General features: G+C 33.9%; 1 protein-coding gene across 1 annotated transcript; it reads right to left on the bottom strand.

Moving 5' to 3' along the window:
- Positions 1–10,176: 10,176 nt before the first annotated feature.
- Positions 10,177–14,367, bottom strand: LOC104246996 (nuclear pore complex protein NUP35). Its single transcript, XM_009802921.2, has 4 exons — positions 14,088–14,367; positions 13,243–13,843; positions 11,833–11,944; positions 10,177–10,747 (listed from the first exon to the last, which is right to left on the bottom strand). Exons 2-4 carry the CDS (start codon positions 13,827–13,829, stop codon positions 10,439–10,441), a joined length of 1,008 nt encoding a protein of 335 aa, XP_009801223.1. The 5' UTR covers positions 13,830–13,843; positions 14,088–14,367; the 3' UTR covers positions 10,177–10,438.
- Between the last annotated feature and the right edge of the window lie 895 nt (positions 14,368–15,262).

Genomic DNA, 15,262 nt, shown 5'->3' with positions numbered 1-15,262 from the left:
CGTGGAAGTTATAGTCTTAGAGGAGAGGGGTCGTGGGATGTCCCCTAAGATTTTCTCTTAATTGACTTGGTCTTGCTTGTAACGGTTAATTCAAAGACGAAGAGAATACAACATTTTGACCTTTCATATTTCCGCTTGGTTGTATTGAAAGGAAAAAAGACTTCATTTTTCTAGTATATTTTTTTGACTAATTGGTAAAATTGAAAGCTCTGGGAAAACGGTTAAACATTCTGTTCAGTTATCACGTGCAAATTTCTAATCGCACAGAAATTTTCTCTTCTAAAAAACGCTGGATGTCGTTGGTCCGTGCTAGTACGGGCCCAACAATTTGTGTTACATTGTGTTATTCGATCGTGGTGATTAGTCTCGATTCTGTTATTTAAAGTTAAATTCAAAAAAAAAATCAAATTGTGTTTGGACATAAACTTCACTTGATGAGAAATACTTTTCAAACAAATTTTAATTCTAAATTCTCTATTTTAATGTTCGAAGTATAAATAAAGAACCAAAAATTAACACATACATTATTTTGCAAATAATATTACAAGTTGAAGTTGACAAATTACATGTCCAAATTAACCAAACTTTTAAATATTATTTTGCAACTTCAAGTAAATATTGTCCAAATCAATGCTTTAAAAAGCGGGGGCGTGAGGCGAGGCGTTGTACCTCTGACGAGGCGAGACGTAAGTCCTGAGACATGGGGCGTAAGTCCCACGGATCTTTAAACTTTACTAATTTCAAGAATTTTAAGATAGTATAAAATAAAAAATAATTATAAAAATTACATTAAAATCACAAAATTATAATAAATAATCTATTTAAAATATTTATAAATTATAATTCAACCATGAATAATACGAAAAGTATGACATATATCATAATATGCAGATTAGTTGCAACGTCGTTACAACTCAAACATCAAAGTAATGTATTCGATATGAAATTTTATACGTATCTCTTGAGGAGTAATGAATCTTGAAAGAATTTCGATAGTATAATTTGATATTTTTTATAAAATACTCCTTTTATTTAAAGTGACACATAATTCACCATACAATATCATGATAACTAATTATTTGTAAATAGTTAATAGCTAATACTAAGCTATTAAATTAATAAGTATTGTATCACCTAAACTTAAAAAATTAATATTAAGGAAAATAATTATAAAACAATTATGGACTATTATATAATAAAGACATAACAAAAGTTAATCAATAAGTATTTTTTAAATGAAAAATTTATTTAAAATTTACAGCCATAGCAGTCTTAGTGGATAACGTGCAATAATTTTTATTTTAATTTTAACATAAGATACTCTCAATTTAATGATTTATGATTAAGAAAAAAGTAATTTTGAATAGTCAACGATTTATTAGTAAAATTTGTGCATTTACAAGGTTAGTTATACTGAATTGCATAAAGTTCTATTAGGCGAGCCCAGTACACTGGGTGTTGGGTGTGTCCGAGGCGTAAGCCTCACGGAACTAAGCCACACACATAAGCATATTAAAAGTTACAATGTTTATTATATTATGTAATTGAAAAACAAAGTCAGCACACAAAATGACATGAAATTACATTAGAATATCAAGATAGTAATTCGGCAAATCAACATTATTAGATAAATAAATGACGCTAACATATGAAATTATAATTAACTTTAGTAGTTCAATATTTTTTGTAGGAAGGCGACAAATTATAGTCTGGACAAATGAAGTCTAGGTAAATAATTTTATTATTAAATTACATAGAGGTAAACCTTTTAATGAAACCTTCCTCCCTTCCCCCCCCCCTCCCCACAAATATCGAGTCTTCTGAGTAAAGTTTCCCAGCATAGCGATTCTGAAGAAAATGACCGTTTTAAAATGGGGTCCCTTTTTACTAGGGTTGTTCGTCGGTCAGTACGGTATGATATTTAGATATTTCGGTTCGGTATTTTCGATATTTTCTTAAAATCCTCTACCAATACCGTACTAATTAAATTCGGTATGGTTCGGTTTTTCTCCTTTCGGTTTCGATTTATTCGGTCCGGTAATTTCAGTTTATTCGGTTTGAATACTAACTAGTGCATAGAGCCATAAACTCTAATATTCTTAATTAGAGTACTCAAAAATACAAAACTGAAAATATTTGTTGACAAAAAATGTGTCCAAAACTAGCAAATATCGACCAAATAGAGAAGATTGTACATAAAAGAATATTTGATCATTAGAAATGTCTTGTTACTTGTTTAGAGTTAATTGATGAACCTAGAGAATAAAGGAAAGTAAACTTTTAGATTTTTTATATTTATATTATAATTGATAATATATGTTTTGTGTAATATAATATATATTTCGGTACAGTATCGGTATTTCGGTATTTTATTTTAAAATACCAAATACCATAACTAATACCAATATTTTTAAAAACTTAAACCAAATACCAAAATACCGTATACCAAATACCAAAATTTTTAGTTTCGATACGGTAATTCGGTATTTACAAAATTATGCACAGCCCTACTTTTTACCGAAAATGAGACTTTCTGGAGCATGCTAAAAATATTTAAGCTACAATAACCTAAGGTAACAACTTATATGCTATAAAACCTTTTCAAAAAATTTATACAAATAAATTTCTCTCTTGTAAATTCCTAAAGAGTCTACCAAAGTGATTTGAAAAGTATCAAACATGACATTTACTCCTTTATATTAACTGAGCCTCTTTTTTTAATCAATTCGAATGTAGAGGCTTTTGCCAAAAATAATTCTTCGACTTAATATTAAATGAATCAGAAATTTATACTCAGTTGTGTGAGCACGTGATTTTTGCCCTATATGAGATTTACTTCCAAAAAATTCAAAATAAAATAATTTTCCTTTGTGTGCACTTTTTAAATTTTCCTGACATTTTTGGATAATTATTTGTATTTTTGTCTGTGCATATTTATTTGTTAAATTAATAAAAAATACAAAATATGTCGCATTTGCACTTAGGATTTAATTCCACAATTAGAAGTAATTAAGTTTGTTTTACAAGAAAGAAAAAATCGTAAAAATAATGTACGTTGCATTTTTAACATTTAATGTCTAAATTGTGCGATTTTATCGTTAATTGCTATTTAAATGTGCGATAATTGCTATTTGAAGTTAATTAGTATTTTTGATAAGTTAATTTACTTTATAACTTAATTTAGAATTTTAGTTTTATTAATTAGGAAGTAAAAGAAAAGAAAAAAAAATACAAAGAAAATCGGAATTGTGGCTCTTCTTCAATTTTGAACCCAGGCCCAAATATACCCAACCTTCCCCTACGACCCGATCCATTTCAAATTGGGTCGACCCAGTCCACAACCCAAAACCTCACCCCACCCTTTCTATTTTTCATTCTTGAACAAAAAAAGACAAACCCTAAAACTAAACCTACACTACCCGCCCCCCTCCTTTTCTCTTCTTCTCCAAGACCACACCCCTCCAAGCCCCAGCAACCATGGCTGCCCCCCTCACGCCTCCACCACCTTCAACACAACCACCACCACCCAGTCCAACGATGCCTCACCCTCAACACACACACACACACGCACGTCATTCTCCATCGTCCCATCGACCCCAACACGAGCAGTCATGGCTGCTTTCCCCCTCATCTTCACGTCGAAACCATCCAAACAACCAACGACATCAATGGCTGCTGCCCGTTGCTGCTTCTTCTCCTTCACGTCTGCTCGCCTGCTGCTTCTCCTCCTTCACTGCTGGCCGCCGCTGCTTCTCCTCCTTCACTGCTGGCCGCTGCTGCTTCTCCTCCTTCACTGCTGCTCGTTGCTTCTTCTTCTCCTTCGCGTCGCCGCTACCATGGCTGCATTTTTCAGCTGTGGATTGCTGTTGCTGCGTTCTTGTTTCTTCACCTGATGCTGCCTTCTGCTTCGTTTTTCAAACGACACAAATGACCATCTTCTTCGATGGTCCGTTCGTGGTCGTCTTCGGCGTCGAGTTATTTTGGTGCGATAATTATTTCCGGGCAGATTTGTTTTCGTTCAAGTTCATCGTCGTTCCGATCCGGTTAGTGGGTTTAAGTTTCGTTTCTGTCCGTAATTTGTTTGATATTTTTCGGATTTAAAATCAGATATGTTTGATATTAATTTCGTGTTTATCGTTTTTTTATCTTTCTTCAGTTTGTTTCATTCATTTTTCTTGTTTATTTTTAGGTAGAAATTGTTAGTTTAATTATAATATTGTTAGATTTAAGTTGAGTTCAATTAATTATTTCTTCAGTTTGTTTTATTAATTTAAAAGGATTTAGTTTTAATATAGAAGAGTGTTAGTTTAAATCGTTTGAATCTGACATGTTTGTTGTTTAATTGAGACATGATAATTCATGTTCATTTTTGTTTGAAGTTCATATTAATCCAGTGATTTAATGTGAGATTATGTTTTTTTTTTAATTTTTTGATTTAGTTTGAATCATGTATCTTTGTTGTAGTTTTGTTGGATTTAATTTGAAGATCAATTGATCATTTGAGTTTAGTAATTTGAATCTGTTTATTTATTTTGTTTAAGTTTAATTTGAATTTGAGCTCAATGATTTGAATATATTTGTTTGTTATTGTTGTTGAATCTGAAAATAGGTTTGTTGTTAAAAAATATTGTTCAGTCAAAATAATTCCAGTTTTCTTTGTTGTTTATCATATAGTTTGAGGTTATTCATAAAATCTGATTAGGAATTGGTTATAACTGCTATATTTTGGTTAGACTTGATTAGGTGAATTGGTTATAGCTGACGGGGTAGATTGGTAAATTGCAGTATTTTCAGGGTTAAAATAGTAATTTCAGTAAGGTCAGAGGGGTATTTTTGGAATTAAAATTCTGAACAATTATTTATTTTGAGTGCTCTGTCCATTAAGATTAAATAATATTTTAATAATATTAAAATAGTACATGGTGGGGGACAAGACATAATGTAGTGGAGAATAATAATTATTTAATATAGGCATGGGGGACAAGATATAATGAGGGAATAATGTATTTGTTTAATGTAGTGAGAGACAAAACATTAGGTAGTGGGATTAAAAGGGGGATGAGTGGAAGATAGTGAGTTTTAATTTTTAAAAAATGCTGAAAGATGGTAATAAATAGGGGGGACTTGGACAGAATTTAAAAAAGGGGAGGAGGAAAAAGGAAGAGAGCTGAATATTGAAGAGAGAGAAAAATTCCGAAAATATTAAAAACTTCCAAAAATACAAATAAAAATATTCTGGAAATTAAAAGAGTGAGTAGTATACACCTGATATACAATTTAAATATTCTGATATACGGATTCAGAAATTAAGGGTTAAACATTAACTAGTCTTTCAAATCTGAAAAGATTCTATTTGCTTCTGTCCGTTGATTGTTGTTGGTGTTTCTGGATTTTTATCTTGATTTTTAAAATTCATCACTGGTTTCTCGTTGCTGGTTGTAGCTGGTTACTGGGTGTCGCTGTTGTTGTATGCTACTAAATTTCTGCTGATCTCCCTTTTCTTTTGCTTCCAATATCACGTACACAACTGACACGCTGGTTACTGTAAACTGAAACATGAAGCATGAATACGAAATGAAGAGTTGAAGTTCTGAATGTATTTTTATTATATTCTGAATTTTATTTGTATATATAAATTATTTAGCTTACTCTAATCAGAATCAGGTAGCTGTTTAATATATATATTGGAACATCTGACAATAGCTTAACGGACGAACTATCTATGTATTGCCTAATAAATAAATAAATGGTGTAGTAACTCTGTCTAGTTAATTCGTTATTGTTGGATGATTATCATGTCTCAAAAAGCATGTTAGCTGATTTAGACTATTCTTAAACATGCAACAGTTAGTTCATTAAACAAATAGACCATTTCAGAACTTATAGGAATATTGTTTAGTTAAATACTATTGGTCAATTTCAGCATGTAAATGGTCTAGGATTAAAATTGGATTGCCAAGTTTTTTTTTTTTTAATTTGACAAACTGTGAACATGTCTAGTATAATGTAACTAGGTAGTAACATGTGAATAAGATGGCCCAGGTCCAGTTTTATGCCATACACGTTGGGTCTGGGCCCGTATTGGCAACGGACTGTCCTGATTGCATCATTTTCAGATTTGATGAATCATATTCGAAACCCAATTATAACAACTCAAGCATGTAAATAAATTAAGACCTTTTCTATTTCATTTTGTAGAGACAAATTTAATAGAGAAAATGTAGGTATTTTATGATTGTCCTTTTAAAATAAATGAGATGAGCCTCGCCCAATAAAACGCACAAATTGCGGGGCCCTCAATAAATGTTTAATTGAATACTTAGATTTCGAGATGGGCCGTTTAGCAAATTTCACGTCTTTCTCCAAAGTAATAAAGCGTTAGATTCTTTAGGCACGATTTTAATAATACTACATCCCTAAACTCGGGTGCACATTTATGCGACCCAAATCCAAATCTCAACGGAGTCAAAACGTGTCAACAACCATGGGTGCATTGATTGCGATGTGATTCGAAACGCATTTTCACGACGTTGCAATTCTAAAAAATAATAATAATAAAAGCGGTTTAAAGTTGATAAAAGCACATAAATTATAATATGTATTATATCAGATAATCAAACCGAATATAACAGTTGAACGACTGTGCTAGAACCACGGAACTCGGGAATGCCTAACACCTTCTCCCGGGTTAACAAAATTCCTTATCTGAATTTCTGGTTCACGGACTGTAATACAGAGTCATTCTTTTCCTCGATTCGGGATTAAAATTGGTGACTTGGGACACCCTAAATCTCTCAAGTGGCGACTCTGAAATAAATAAACAAATCCTGTTTCGATTGTCCTTTAATTGAAAAAAACTCTCTTCCGTGCCCCTTCGCGGGCGAAAAAGGAGGTGTGACAAGTTGCTTGACTATATATCATCTTAATGTTCAGTTTGTTAATGTGTGAAACTATTCTAATTCTTTAATAATAATATACTACCTCAAAAATTGAAAAAATAACAAAAGTTCATAATAAAATACCACAAAATTACCATTCAATATCCTTTTTCATTTTCTTTCAAAATAAAATAAAAAATTCTTTTTTTTTGGGGGGGGGGGGGAGGTGCATAAAGAACATCGTAACAATTAAAAGAAAGTGAAAAATGTTTAAAAACTTATTTCTAGGCACATACTTTTATGTCCTATGCAAAATGCTCTGTCAAAGATTTGAAAACCTTATATATTGAATACAAGTAATGTAATTTGTAGTTTCGGTTGCAGTATTTTAGGTTCAGTTTGTTTTTCACAATTACTACAATTTGTAAAGTCTTATATGCTTGAGTATTGTGAAAAAGAGACTCGATGAAACTTTGACCGAAACATATTTTTATAATTAATTACAATGTGAGAATTTGTTAAACTCAAATATTTATAATGGTTCGTCATTGCCAATCTTGCATCCGTATATACTTTTAAGTCTAACCAACTTAATAATCAGGATACACGAACATGACCTCTAAGAATTTTACTATAGAACACAACACTAAATATGATGGAAAAGAAGGAGCTTTTCCTTTTCTAAATATTTTAGTGTTCAGAATTTTCTTTGTTTTCTTTAGTTACTCTAAAACTTATATAGGACGTGAATATTTTATATGATACAACTTTTTAGCCTCCATTGAACTTTCATCCTATAGTGATCTTTAGTTTTAATCTTCCTTTTTTCAAGCTTGTTTCGTCTTTGGAATTTTTTAACAAACAATCTCATTCGCTGACTTATTAATATTTGGTGATATTTCTATAGGTTTTCTAAATAGTACTTAAGTGACCCCTTTATGATTTTATTCATGAAGTTTCATGAATAAACATAGCGCGTAGAATCAAAACCCAAGTGAGGACCATTGTTTGTTGAGCGCGTGAAGATGGATGCAAATTAAGCGCGCGAGTAGGAATGCAAAATATGAAACTTTAACATTGGAGAATAGCAAAAATTTGTCAGCTTACTAATAGAAAAAGCTGACAGGTTGTCTGGGTGGAATAACTATCTAATCCTACTCTGAGCCGCATGCATTAATAATCACAAGGACATAATAGACTATTCAAAATATGATAGCGCATGAAAAGCTTAAATTTAGATTAGGTATGAAATTACTGAAATACCCTTGGTCGACCATTATGGCTCTTCTATATAATAGATAATAGAAGAAATAGAAACTAGTAAATTTTCCGCGCGAAATAGGTATGTGTGTGTATTGAATCCCCTTAACTTATTCGAGTGTTTAATTTTTGTATTTTGATACATTTTAGTGAAAAACTTGGCTTTGCCACTATTTATAGGCATCAGTAACAATGCTATATGAATCAATTGTGTATTACAAATAGGTTGGTGGTGCAAGAAGTCTACATAAGTTATTCTCCATATAATTAAGGACATCAAGGAAGCAGCTATATTGCAAATGGCTAGAAGATGAGACGGAGTTATGATCACCTTCGAACACTCAAGCCTCCTATTAGATTCCATAAATCAATTGATTTCCCTAATGCTCCAACTTCCAACTCAAAGATTATTCCCTAAATTGGCGAAAGGAAGATCAAACATTAAAAATTACGATTTCACTTTGTTGATTTTCATGGTAGAAATTTGCATAAATTAAAGCAATATATTACTATGTAACCTGGTTTAATTTTACATCACCGTTAATTATATGTACATCTTTTCAAACATGGCTATTCATCTTTAAAGGAAGAAAAACTATAATTCAAAAATATCAAATGAAAAGCACACCAATATTTGTAGCTTAAAAGAATTAAAACGGATGCTATACCACTAAAGAATGAAAAAGGCTTTAAAGCATTTACAAGCTCCAAGTTGATTGCACAATATACAAAAACCAAAGAAAATTAGGAGCAGGAAAAGAATGGACAACTTAAGGGGACAATAGAAGTAATGGAGACACTTTGAGGAAATAACTCAGTGACATTTATTAAGATACCTTTTTTTTCAGCCCCTTTCTTGAACTTTTTATCTGGTATTCACAAGATAAAGAGTAGACCAACAACTTCTGGAGCAACTTAACCAAAAATACTGGGAATAACTAAGAAATAGATGTACATCTTGAGTTTGTGAGTAAAATAACGAAGAGAACTATAAAAATCTTTGCCAGCCTCCCATAGAAACTGCAATGAGCGTCGTTCCCCATCTCGACTCACAATAAATGAAAGAGGGAGCAATATAGTCCATGCATATGAGGTTTTTTTGGCAGAATTTCAACCGGTGTAACATTAGTACATATTAATAGTAGTAACTGTTAATTATAGGGAAGGAGGAGATAATAGAGTAGCTAGCGTTTAGAGAATATTGAAGCGGCATTTATTTTTTGATCCTTAACCGATGCAACCGTAGAATTTAGTCTGGGCAGTTACAAAAGTTGACTCTTGTGATTCCTATAATAAATAAAATAAAGGGAAAATAAAGAAAGAGGCGACTATTGTTTTGAAATGAGAGGAAACCCCCAAAAAACTGAGAAATTAGATAAATACATTTCCTACTCAATAAGAGGTGCCATGTCAGCATTCTTTATAATAGTCGGATACAAACAATTTCATGTTATTATTTAGAGCTAATTTCTTTCTGTATTCAATACGCAATTACTATGACAATACAATCTCAACAAGAAGCGAAGAACGAATTAGGCAATATAGATATTTTCCACAATGCTTTTGTTGTAAAACGTTGTGCTGCGGTGAGAATCTAGTTAGAGCTAGTTGAACAATATTTAATCAACAAACCAATGGCAATGGAAACGACCACAATTCCACCCTTAGGTTCACAGCATAATCCGTTGCATTCAAATTAAGGGAAGCAAACAAGTCTAAGTCACTGTTGTAAACATCAACTGGAAAGCTAGTAATATGCTTATGATAAGAAAAAGTCACCGTTGATTTAACTTAGTTCCAAAAATTAGCTCATGGGGTGAGGATTTCATGAGTTTATGCAATCCGTCAAACTATGTGGAACACTGTAACACACCAAAACGCCTAGGCCACAATAGGAGCGTGGATAACATAAAATGGGCCCTCAATATTGGGAAACACAGTAAAAGAGATGTGTCACGCTCCAAAGATCATACGTCACGAGAAACGATCACGAAATGCCAACTATTCACACTCAATAAAATACATTGACAGAGCGAGAGAGATTTAAACTTCTATATCTCCATTATAACAAAGCCCCATGACCCTACGGGGCTCAAGCTGATACAAATACACCATGAACAAGCGTTTGGAGGAGAAACGGAGAAGAGAATAGAGGGAAAGGAGAGGAAGGGAGTAAGAATCACATAGAACTCAAACTGTATTTTGGAGTCAATTTGTATTCAAGAAAAGAAGCTTTGAATTTTGCCACTATAGAGTAGAAATAACACAAAAGCACGCAAGAACAACAGAAACATGGAAGATTAGACGCCAAACATTAAGTCCACAATTTTGGACACCACAGATTTGGCTGGGGTAGCAACAGATCCAGATGATTGTTTTGCACTGGTGCTGCCATTTTGTAGATAGTGAGGACGAGAGGAGGTTTGAAATGGAATCGGATCATTGCTTTTACTGGAGGGAGTATGTGGTAAAGGTACAAATCCCTGTTTGTTGAGCCTACAATTCAGTGCCTGACGTTGTATTGGATCCACTGGTTTAACTCCGATCATAAGAACTCCATTTATCTGCATACCATTTTTGCTAAGAGCTTTCTGAGCATCAGCATGATTCTGCACCACAGAAATAGAGAAAATAAGCCACAGCTTTATGGTACTGAAAAGCTTTACATTCCAGAAGACTAGTGTAATTGGTATCAAGTAGAGAGAAAAGATCCCACAGAGAAAAACTAATACAGTGAGGAGCTCCCAAAAAAGAAAGTGCATACTGCATAGAATACACAACTTGGGCATTGCAAGAATCATCAGCATGATTCTGCACCACAGAAATAGAGAAAATAAGCCACAGCTTTATGGTACTGAAAAGCTTTACATTCCAGAAGACTAGTGTAATTGGTATCAAGTAGAGAGAAAAGATCCCACAGAGAAAAACTAATACAGTGAGGAGCTCCGAAAAAAGAAAGTGCATACTGCATAGAATACACAACTTGGGCATTGCAAGTGACATGTTTTAGCCAAATGCAAGTGGCCACAACTTATTGGCTTCATGGCACAGGTAGAAATCAATCCAAAGACAATGAGCGGCGAGCGTAAGGCCGCACCCAGCATAGCTACGGAGACCAACACAAAGATAGGCGACTTTTTAAAAGAAGTTAAAACCAAAGTTCATAGCACTCTTACTTTAACAAATACAGTTGGCATAACAGCAAATCTGTAGTTGCAGAAGCAAAGAGTCAAAACCAAAGAAGCCCTTCAATCTTCATTGAAATTCACAGAAGAAATTGACAATAACATGACAAACGAAATTTGTACATTTTCTTGGTTACTTACAAAACACAAAGCACCTCAGTCAAACACTATGTCAGTTAAGCATATACATAAAGTAAGCATAATTACTTCTGGAAAGGGAAAAAATACATAGGGGAAAGAAAGGAGAAGTGAGCTGGAGAGAAAGGTAAGCGGAGAATAGGAAAAGGGGTAAAATTACAGATTAAGTTTTACAAGGAAAGGGGAGAGATTAGCAATATAATGAAAAAGACATAGAGAACATGCCCTAATCCCAGAGCAACAGAAATACTGATACCAGCACCACTAATCCCAGAGCAATACAATACCAAACAGGCCCTTAAGACAGTATGAATAAACATGCAAGAACAACAAAATCTTAACATGATAACTGATATAGGTATAAGAAATACCTGATATAGAATGTGCATCCAGTTAGCATCTCTGGGGCCTATAATGTGTTTCAAAATGACGCCACATTTCTCAAATTCCCGCAAAACCAAATTGGTGTCAATTGGAGAAAACCTGCATGTAATAACTTACAAAAGGTCAAATAAATAATAAATGGAAGACCATGGTAAATATAAACAAAGGAAATATGACTAGAAAAATATCAAGTGATCAAAGAATTGAAGTGGCAAATATCTCAACTAGTCACGAATAGCATATTAATTAGAATACAACCGACACTAGAAACACCCAACAAATGTGAAAAGTGCAGAAATTTAGTGTCCCAATAGAGCATCTCAAAGAGAGTGAACGGAACACATAGATAAGATAAGTTTATTGCATCCGTATAGGTATTTTGCAAGCAATTAACCCAGCTAACACAACTAAAATAGATCTTTGTCTCCTTTTCTTGAAAAATCTTTGATGCAAAATAAACAGGAAGGCAAGATACACTGATAGAGGAGCATAACTGTTTCTCCCTCCAAAATGATATATACATTGCTCTTATTTACAGGTGGACGTGAGGAGAAGGGAATTCATTACAAGAAGGAAGTCAAGAATAAATTGCAGCTACATCCATGGAGCCTTTAAACACCCAAACTTCTCAATATCACCAGGAAAAAGTTTTCCAATAAGGGCGTAATAACCTCAGTACACCATGGGAGACAGAGAACAGAAGTCAGAACGGATCAATAGTCCTCTTCTTTTTCAAGCACGGATGTAATGCGAAAGGATGAGAGCAAGTTAATTTGACAATAACATTTCATTTCCTTCTCCCTGTTCAATTGGATCAATGTCTATTTGTCTTCTATGGAGAATTTGTTGAAGGGATATGATTGTATGTATTTCAAATTTACAGCTTAAATCCTTTTCACCTGCTTGATATACTCAAGAAAATGAGTCAATAACATTGGAGAACATGTAATTTGAAACCGTCGAATTTAAAAAAATTTAAGTTCAGATCCCCCAAAATTTAAATATCTCCGTCCAGTAGAACCTTACATAATATTAGAATGACTAGGCTACCTCAAAACATATCCTCAAGAATTCTTGCCATGGAAACTGACACGGGTAAATCTAATCCTAGTAGGAACTAATGACAACTCCAATGAAGGAGGAAAACAAAAAAGTCAAGGAAAAGAAAAGAAAACATAATAATGGATAAAGTTCCCGAGCATACCTTAAAATGCAACAACGAGGTACAGAAGTAACTTAAAGGAGCTAGCAGGCAAAATGAATATTATGTGGCATCAAGGAGTTTAAGACACACTAAAGAATCTTCACCAAGATTCTACTACATACTAGCCTACCTCCTACAACTATGAACATAAGTTTAAGAACAGCCAATAAAGTATGAAATGCAGAGGCCATACCCATAAACTGTGACCCATTCTTCCTCATCGAGGTTTCCCACAGGGAATGAGTTCTTCCTGATCTCTGGCCTCGCAACTTCCCTTGGTTGAGGTAAAGTTATCAAAGCACCAGGATGTACGACGCCCTCGACTGGTGAACCTTTTCCTTTGTCATCCTGCTCAGCACTACCACTACCCTTCGAGGGGGACCACCAGCTCAAACTCGGCAAGGGGCTTTGCTGACTCTGTTGCTGCTGCTTACCCATCAATGCATACGAAGTGCTCGCCTCAGACCTCGTCTTAGGAGTTGCAAATTCCCTTCCTGAAGTTTGCACTGGGGTTCTAGGGTCCGACTTGATTTCTGGTGAAGTAACATAATCAGGAATCCCAGATTCCGGAGAGACATCTGAGCGATCTTCAAGGGTAAATACAGGTGGTGGTGGGAGATCTGAGCTGGAAAAGTTCTCACGCCATAAGGCCGAAACAGCTGCTGCCTGACCTGGGGTACTGAATTTTGACCCAGATTTCCGGGAGGAAATAGGCGTAGCTAAATCCTGAAAGAACAGTGATTGCCTTCCAGATTTTGGGGTTCGCACTGCTGCACTCATTTCTCTTCTCAGACCTTAAATATATAATCAAACACTCAGAGTTTGAGAATTAACTAACAAAGCTACAGGATATGACGGTTAGAAATAACCTAGAAATTCCCTAGCTAAGAGAAAATGAAATACATTAAATTTGTGCCATGGAATTGATACAGTTTCGCAAACTTGCATTCAATAATTTGGTTTTATTGAAGTCCGATTATTGAAAGAATGTAACTCAAATTTCCAAGAGCTTGACTACGCAGAGAGAAAAGAGAGTACCTGAATAGCGCGGAGAGACTGCCGGTGGTGGCCTGAGATTTGAAAATGGGAGGGTTTTAGGTTGCAGAGCGCGAGAATGAATAAACCCTAGAATTTTGATTATTGTGTGAATTCAATTCAAATAAAGGGGTTAGCTCAACGCCAGCGGTGGCTTTCAACCGAATGACTCTCACTGTCCTTCTGGTTAAACCCTAAACCAAATTGTGTCCGGAGTATTTTGGTCTTTCATCATTTATCCTAAATTAAGTTTCAAAAATATATTAATTCTCAAGTGATTGTCAAAAAACTTCAATCGCTAGCAAAGAAGAAAACTCTTTTCAATTCATTTTTAGCCACGCAGGAGAGAGTGAGCGTTTTTGTTTGGATAATTATAATTTTAGCGGATTCAGGGAGTGCGGTGAGATAATAAACTTATCTATCTTTAATTAAATTTCTCGATTCAAGCATTGGAAATTGGAAATCTTTTAATAGGGTCGCACAACGTTCTAAAAGGCGTTTTCAGGGCGAGGACCAGCAAAAATGCCCCGAGATGATGGTATGGGCGAAAGTCTCAAAAGGCGTACGCCCAGGCACTGAGGGCGCGACGGCGTTTGAGACGTATTTTTGTAGTGAGGCGTAAGCCCCAGAGACTTTTTCAAATTAAAATAAAATTTGTTAAAATAACTCTTTCATATAATACCCAAATTCTCAAAATTCAACTTGTAATTACTCAAGAAAAATTAAAAGGAACTGAAATGTATTAAATTTAAAATTCAAGACCTTTTTTATTGATTGAAGTCCTAATTTATGGTCTTTCCCAATTCTTTATCTTGTCCGCTAGTCTGCTAGTATCACCCAAAAGCAACGAATATTCAATTTTTTTTGTTTTTATAAATACAAAGAGAACTTCATTTTCCTTCATAGCAGCAAGTTCAAAGGTCAAATTGCAAGTTAGTCATCCTTATTGTTCCTCCGTGTAGAAAATTTTACTATTTTCGACTCAGTTCACTTGTGCTTATAGGTAGCGTATAATAAATTGTTTTGACTAATTTTTTTGTATTATATATATATATATCACATATTTAGAGTTTTCTTCAAACTTTATGCAATTTTACATGTTTATAAATATTTACTGTAATTAAATTATTTTAAAATTTTTAAAAATTAAATACTCATGGGGCTTACGCATGTGCCTC

The sequence above is a fragment of the Nicotiana sylvestris genome, chromosome 3, assembly GCF_000393655.2.
Source record: "Nicotiana sylvestris chromosome 3, ASM39365v2, whole genome shotgun sequence".
In the NCBI taxonomy this organism is placed as follows: domain Eukaryota; kingdom Viridiplantae; phylum Streptophyta; class Magnoliopsida; order Solanales; family Solanaceae; genus Nicotiana; species Nicotiana sylvestris.
Note: the sequence above shows the minus strand (reverse complement) of the source record. Positions and strands in the feature narration are given on the sequence as shown.

Excerpts from the sequence above, each read along its gene's own strand:
- LOC104246996 (XM_009802921.2), bottom strand. The coding sequence starts at position 13,829 with ATGAGTGCAGCAGTGCGAACCCCAAAATCTGGAAGGCAATCACTGTTC. Across the intron at positions 11,945-13,242 it reads GAATGGGTCACAGTTTATGG|GTTTTCTCCAATTGACACCA; the intron begins GTATGGCCTCTG and ends TATTACATGCAG. Across the intron at positions 10,748-11,832 it reads GGATGCACATTCTATATCAG|AATCATGCTGATGCTCAGAA; the intron begins GTATTTCTTATA and ends TCTGTGGTGCAG.